The 7,942-nt window shown below is 40.2% G+C and overlaps 1 protein-coding gene across 1 annotated transcript; it reads right to left on the bottom strand.

Moving 5' to 3' along the window:
* Positions 1 to 6,630: 6,630 nt before the first annotated feature.
* On the bottom strand, positions 6,631 to 7,928 carry dctpp1 (dCTP pyrophosphatase 1). Its single transcript, XM_085458989.1, has one exon. It carries the CDS (start codon positions 7,823 to 7,825, stop codon positions 7,340 to 7,342), a length of 486 nt encoding a protein of 161 aa, XP_085315115.1. The 5' UTR covers positions 7,826 to 7,928; the 3' UTR covers positions 6,631 to 7,339.
* Between the last annotated feature and the right edge of the window lie 14 nt (positions 7,929 to 7,942).

A 7,942-nucleotide genomic window follows, 5' to 3' on the forward strand; every position in this document is an offset into this window, starting at 1 on the left:
CACCACACTGTCGAGGAACGCTGAACAGCTTGTCGGGCTGCACTTGTCTGGGTTGATAGTGGCAATCAAGTCTGTTAAAACCTGCGTGCTGGCGGCAGCACTTCTCACAACGAGTTTGCACAATCGCACATTAAAATCAACAGCATTAACTCATCAGTTTCACACTTCGCTAGTCGTCCCATTTTCCGAGCTTTGGAGAACTCGATTTAAATAAACAGGAGGTTTTACCAAAACCTGCCACAAAACTGTCTCTCACCGTCACCATCATTTCAGTTACCGCTCACTGCTAGACAGGACAGTTTCCTCACTTTACACTGAGACTCATTACCAAAGGAAAAAGCAGGCATCATCTGCATCACATCTCTAAATGGCATAGTCAGAAACTGCCCTGTAAATAAAGTTCATTCAATTGTTTATTAGTTCTAGTTGAGCTCAGTGCAGCCCATTTTGCATCATATTTTGCCTCAAGAAGGCAATTTGTTTATGCATATGAACTACATTGAACCATACAAGACAACAGACCATAGAAATGAGCCAGAGTGTCTACTGCGAAACAATAAAGCAGATCACCACGGGTCTGGAGTGGAGTCAGTGTTTCGACTGAACAACTGAATGCAGTTAAATACATAAGTATGATACAGTAGTGCGCAGCAAATAAGCAAAGGGAATTCAGTCAGCCACCTGCATCTGGAATTGATGTGTTGTTAAATGGATGCGGAGTAGTAATGAGTTTATTTGGTGTCTGAGACAGACACTCCCTGCAAGCAAACGCCGAGCTCAGCAAAGAGGAGACTGGCGAGTGACAGTGATAAACTCCACCACAGGAGAATCAGAGCCTACAGGTGGAGGCCGGGCTTATGAAATACTGAAAGAGCAGAGGGAGGGTAGAAGTGGTGTCTGCATTTCAGGCTGAACGCTAGCCGGCCCATGCATCTTTATTTGCCTTATGATCCGTATATTTTAAAAAATAATGTTTATATCAGCAAATACAGGACACCATATACAAAGACTGGCCAACCAGACTGGGCTCTAGTATAAACTCTGGAACTGGAACTGTGCTGTTTCTCCAAATGTAATATGAAAAACTGTCAATTTAATGTACTTGCATGTATATGGGGCTTTTCTAGTCATACTAGAATAGAATAGAATAGAATAGAATAGAATAGAATTCAACTTTATTGTCATTGCACATGCACAGGTACAGGGCAACGAAATGCAGTTTGCATCCATCCAGAAGTGTTTTAGTGATATAGATATATTACAATATATATTAGCAATAGTATAGATATGTAAGTATATTACAGAAATGGGTCCATTATAGTATGTTATAATGTACACGGTATGAAGTATGTTGTGAATATTCTATAACTATAAGTATGTACAGGCTGTCGTGAGTACAAGCTATGTACAGGCTATGAACAGGATATAAATATGAAAAACTATACAGAATATGAAATAAATAACTTTACAGAAATCTGAGATATACAGCTATACAGAAGTGGGAACTATGCAAGTTATAAACAGTTGTAGGATTAAAAATTATCGAATGTACAGAATGATTATTTACACAGAGCTATACAGTAGTGCAGTTAAGATAAGTGAGGGTGTAGATAGTTTCTATACTAACCCCTCAAGTCACATTTTAGCGAGTCACATTCAGATTGCACTGAATCCATTAGTTAAACTAATGTGCATGTCTTTGGACTGTGGGAGGGAGCCAGACTAACCGGACGGAGCCCACACAGTCTGAAGGAGAACATGCAAACCACTCCACCCTTATGCCATGCAAGCACACAGACATGCCATGTTTACCTGCTGGATTTGGTTAAATGTGTGGAGTGTGGAGAGAAAAATCATGCAAATCATCACCTCTCTGTGTCAAAAGTCAAGGTAAGTGTCCATTCAGGCCTATGTTGCAGGGGAAAAAAATGTGAATTACTCCCTTTTAACACATATCTCCATACACTGTGATCTTTCTTCCCCATTTCAGTGCTCTTTTCCTTTAGATTTAAAAACTGATGAATATACACAAATGATGTATTTTATATGTGTCCAGAGAACTTTGATCTTCAGTCGCAGTTTTACTCAGACTTGATGGCTGCACCTGAATGCTTTGGCTTACTTTCAAAGAAACTTTATCATAAGGTAAAGTAAGATATTTGGACTAGTCATATGAGCAAAAGCACAAATGTTACTAATAACAATAAAGACTGCTCTGTTCCCAAAGTGTCTAAGTAAGCCAAGGCTGTAATAATATAACAAAGTTAATTAATAATAAAGTAATCATCAACCACTAAAAGGAGGCATATTTGAAAAGGCTGCCTAAAGGGTTTTCTCTTCTCTTGGTCTCAAAGCTGGTCTGAAATGACAGGTATTAAGGTAGGTAAATTGTGCAGCATATATGCATGTGTGTATATAATTTATACAATGTATAAATTAGAAAGAGGTAGTGCAATATTTTAGCAGTCTACAATAAGCAACAGCCTGGAACCAAATGCCACCATGCAGACAATAAAGATAGATTTGACCGTAAAACCACCAAGGCACTCATATAAATGTTTAATTGTTGGCAGGAAATTTGACTTGTTCCATTGCTGCATTGGCTCAGCTGCTTGGTCTGGATGAAAAGGAAGGAAAGTGCCAAGGAGTCAATGCTCAGAATGGATCCGTTTGGGGTATTCAGGACATGATTGTCTGTGGCTAAAGCACACAAAAAGGAAGAAATCGTGGCTATCCATTAGCGATGGTTACAGAAAGAGTCTCTGTGTGCTTCTGTACGTGTGCATCTGCGTGTACATGTGTATGGGATGTGATGTGAACCCCTGCTGCTGGATAACCTCACTGTGTGAGATCTGACAGCTCCCACTGCTGTCTCTATGACAGGATAAAAGAGCGCCTGTGTGTGTGAGAGACTCAGATAGTGAAAAGGAGGAGGAAGTGGCCACAAAGAAAGCGAGAAACCAAAGCCTTTTCACACAAAAAATAAATATGTTCACTCAAGTAAATGTCTCTTTGAAAGCTTATCTGTTTGAGCATGAACAACTAGATGTCCCACACTTCTTTGAAACTCACAACAAGCGACTGCAGGTGCGATGGTATCTGCTGAGCTGTTAACAAGACAAAGAAAATCTAAGATTTAAGTCATCAAAAGTCTTAAATGTAATTATGCCCCCAGTGCTGTCTTCAAACAAGGCACAGCACCATAGGAACCATCTGATTTCTTTCTAAAAAAAATATGAAGACACAAGGGTACAAAAAGCCTCCCCCCAGCTTGCTTTCAAGCAACAATTATAAAGTTTTTAAAGAGTGGCGTATAAGCACACAGAAGGACACGGGTCTGCACCGCAAGATAACAGGTGTACATTCATTTCCCACTTTTAAGTCAAAGAAATACAACATATTGACAAATGCAGCAACAAACAGAGACGTCGATACAGTTTGTGGGCCTGTTATTGTTGTGTGGTTCGGAGCAGTCCAAGCATACAAACCCTGTCTGCAAGCGTGTAATTTGCTGTGACACTTGTGAGATGGTTTGTGCTCCCGGAGAACTTTGATGTATTTGTAGCATTTCCAAGCCATTTGCCCACTTTGGCTTTAAAAATACAGCTTCCATCAAACAGCAGGTAGAGGGTACATGAAGTACGCTTATCAACAGTGAATGGAATCCACCATTACATATTAGTTCTTAAGTGTACTTAAGGTCTTAAGGACTTACAAGGATTTTTGGGATTTCTAGGCTATTCCAATTACTGCAGCCTTTAAAGCATGGGTGCTAAAAAAAAACTTATAAAACATTTACATATGACAACTTATGAAGAAACGTTAGTATTTTAATTTGCTATGGTGCTCATTTGTTTTGGGTTCCAACAAATATTTAACATGCAGAAAGCTCTGGAAGATTACGGTCCATATGCGGCACAGCAGGCTTTCATAAGCGAATTATGTTAAATATTTTACACAGACACAGATATTTTTCTCCAAAATTATGAGGTGTGAACTATAACACAGTGCCGACTGGTATTCAGTCAGTGGCTCGGTTCAGGGTTCTGCCTGGCAAGTGGATGGACGTTGAAGGAACATGGATGCATCTATGCAGTGTATTCTAGTTGTGCATGTGTTCTTTTCTTCTAAGTGGTTCACACTTATAATCAAGGTACGCAGGAGAACATTACTGAGCATACAATGAATAGAACCCTGAAGCAGATGGGCTATAGCAGCAGAAGATTACACCAGGTGTCACTCCTGTCATCTAAGATCAGGAAACTTACAGTATATAAACAGTATATCTTATACTATAGTATAAGAAATACTGTATAAGTCTCAGTAGATATCCTACACAATACATTTAGGCTGTAAACATTTACAATTAGTTTTTTTTCCTGTTACTTTTCTGTGTGGGTACACGTGGCTCTAAAATAAAAGACCTTCTGCTTCCTGGAAAGTATCAAAAGCCACCACCCAACTGTAAAATCCTAAAGCCAGTGTGTGCATAGTTTTCTGCCAAGCAGTAGGCATTGTGGCTGCAAGTAAATTAACTTAATAATGTCGGTCCATAGAGTTTGCTAATATTGGCCACTACACACTGCAGTGAATACATGCTGGCAGAAGATTAAGTCCTGAGGGGTAGAAACATAAAGACAAGTGTTATACGTGCTATTCCTTATATTTTACAGACATTGACTTATTTAAGAGATTTAATTAAAAAGTGTGAGTGATTCCCACAAGATTAGAAAAACAAGTGAATGTTAAATTAAGAATAGCTCTTTGATCAGGATATTCAGAAACAGGCATCTCACATATACCATAATTTGATGGTGAACACTAATGTGGGAAGCCTCACATTCTGTTCCACTCTGTTCACAGCCAACAAGGCTTCTTAAAGTAAAGATTTCTTACTAAATCTGTCCCGAGGTGGTCTCAGAGAAACAGCACACCAGAAGCCTGCAGGTAGAACAGGGGGTAGGCTTAAAATGGCTACATTTAACCCTCCTGAGACAGCTGTAATTGCAGCTTGCTACCTGCCTGGCATTCATCTAGACGGTGAATATTGCGATAGCACCTACAAAGTGTCACGATCATCCATTTAAGAGCAAACTGCTGTTGTGCAATGATGTTCCCTGTGCAGCACATACGTCTGCTGTCTGCTCTGCCTGTTGTTTTGGATGAAACGAAAACGGATTTCACTTTCAGCCGAGGAACAAAACTCGCACTAGTGTGGGAGTTATGGATGATGTACAACAAATTAGGGTAGCTCTGCGCTTCATTTGATTAACGCAGAAACAAACACAACACTTGCTTCTTTTTCTTCTATATAATCCTTCACTTCAAATAAAGAAGTTGTATGCGCAAATAACATTAAGAAGAGAGGAGTTTTCATATCAAATGCATACCACCAGATATGGGCAACTGCCTATTTTTAAAAGTGGAAAGCTATATCATAGACGCTGCAAATAAAGCTGTTTACTTTGAAGTGAGGCTCAGCTCGCATACAGCAGCATCTTATTGATGCATGGCTGTTCTCCTTTGCAGCCTGTGGATGACTCATTCTTCCAGCTGAACGCCAGTATACACAGCTGATGGCAATGTTTGCATCTCGGAGCACATCAAACAAAGAAAATCAGACGCTTCAGCGTTACGCTAAATGCCTCACTTGAGCATCCAAATGCATTTTACTTTTAAAATCTTTGCATGCAGAAATATAGCAAGAGATTCACTTTTCACCCCGATTCTTGAAAAAAATGCTGATTTAAATTAGACAAAACAACTAAACTACCAGCATGGAGAAGCATGAATAGGTGAACAAGAGGTAAAACTGTAAATCCATTTAGCCAAATGTACACTAAATAAAAAAGCACTTCAGAAAAGGGAAGTGGTGATTTATTGCTGTCATAATTTTTGCAATTTTTAGTCTTTCATTTGGTTTAGATTTAGTAGGTTTAGCCTTTAACAACATTGTTTACCAAAAACAGCCATCTATAAAACACAGTTTAGGCTGTCATGGTTTGGGGTTGCAGCCAGTGGTGTAGAGGATGTTGTCAAAATTGTTGTAAATATGAGCGCAGAAAAGTATCATAAGATTTTGATTTACTATGTGATACACCTGGAAAGTATCTCATTGGCAACAGCTTCATTTTTTAGCATAAAAATGATCCCAAACACAATGTCAGTGTAGTAAAAGCATATCTGGATAGAAAAACACACATATCGCATGGAAAGGTCTTACCAGAACCCAGACAACATTCAAAGAAGAGCTTTAAATGTCCTTGAAGATACCTGGAGAACTATTTCTGAAGACTACTTAAAGAAATGACAAGAAAGCTGCCTAAATAAGTTTAGACTGTGCTGAAAAATAGACGATCATACCAAATATGGACATTAAGATTGGCAGAATTATACAAACTGCTTTTGTCTTATATGCTGAATTTCCATATACATTTATGTTTTAACAGAATTTTTAAAAAAAAAATTAAAGGTGGCTCAAGACTTTTGCACAGTGCTATATATACACAATTTCAAATACAGGATCCTTTCATCCTTACTTCACTTAACCTTTCGTTTTCATGTGAGTGTGGGACACTTCCACGTGATTATAGTGTCTTAGAAAGAACTTGTAAAAGAAAAAAAAAAGGATGGATTGTAACTGCTCTTTATTACAGCCCAAATACAAATGTCCTGATTTATGGACGTAACTTGCCTTTTCATGAATAATAAGACATTATTGAATCAGCAAATAAAGTGGACAGCAAGATGACCTGACATGTGACTGAAATCAAAACATCGATTAAGGTACAAGACTTCTTAATCAACTGCAGGCTGGTTAACAGATTACTAATCCAGTTTCATCCTTTAAAACACAAAACTGCTGAGTGAAAACATGACTCGGACTCAACTTTTACTTATGACAAAATGATAAAAACATCCAAATTTGAAAAATATGCTGATACATTTGGATGGAAAAAAGAGACGAGACTGCCAGTTTGGCACTGATCAACACTCCACTCCGTGCTGACACTGGAGCCAATCTAAATAACTTAAAATGTTTAGTGACAAATAAACCCCCGAAAGGCGATGCGCAACAGTCCCACCTTAAACTAACAGAGGCACAGCTAAGGTCAGACTAAAACTCAGGACTTAAAAGTGAACTTCAGTAAAAGCCAACATATTCCTTGAGTTCGGATAACTCCCAGATAACACAACAGTTGAAGGTTTTCGTGGTTTCCTAACATGTAAACCCAGAAAATGTCATTTAAACCGAGCTGTGATTGTGCAGCGTTTGTGGGTCTTTATTAAACAGCAGCAGGTCCAGCAAACACTCCACCAGTGCTCTCCCCCTCGTCCATCAGTCTTTATACTCCGTGTACTTCTTGGCTGACCCCTGCACTTTGCTGGCGGGGTATTTCAGACGGTTTAGAGCCATTTTACGGAGCACCGCTTGTGGGAGATCCACGCGACACTTCTCGGCCAGCTCCACGAGGTAGATCAACACGTCGCTGAGCTCGTGCGCCAGCTGCTCCCGCTCGGTCTCGGTCCAGTCCGGCAGGCCCTCGGCTACCTCTCCCTTCCACTGGAAGAGCTCTGCCACCTCGCCCACCTCCCCGACCATGGCCAGCAGAAGGTTGCGGGGCTGGTGAAACTGGTTCCAGTCTCGCTCGTCCGTAAAATCGGCCTGCATGCGCCTAATATCCTCGATGGAGGGCTCGGAGCTGAAGGTGAACCTCTGCGGCCGCTTCGACTGCGGAGACGCCTCTGCACAATCTCCGTTTACCGCAGCTGTGTGCGCCTCTTCATTGACCCCACACGCGTCTTTTCCGTTTGTTGCCATCATTTTCTGTGTGTTTAAACAAACTCCGAGGCTTGTAAACAACCCGCCTCTCTCCTATCCAGTGAAGAAGTCCCGCCAGTTCTCAAACCGGAAATGATGCCTCTTTACTCGGAAGCTGGA

This window comes from Copadichromis virginalis, linkage group LG6 (assembly GCF_057382275.1).
Source record: "Copadichromis virginalis isolate Kocher_CV1m ecotype Utaka linkage group LG6, C_Virginalis_male_GT1.1, whole genome shotgun sequence".
In the NCBI taxonomy this organism is placed as follows: Eukaryota; Metazoa; Chordata; class Actinopteri; order Cichliformes; family Cichlidae; genus Copadichromis; species Copadichromis virginalis.

Coding starts and splice junctions, on each gene's coding strand:
- dctpp1 (XM_085458989.1), bottom strand. CDS start 7,825: ATGATGGCAACAAACGGAAAAGACGCGTGTGGGGTCAATGAAGAGGCG.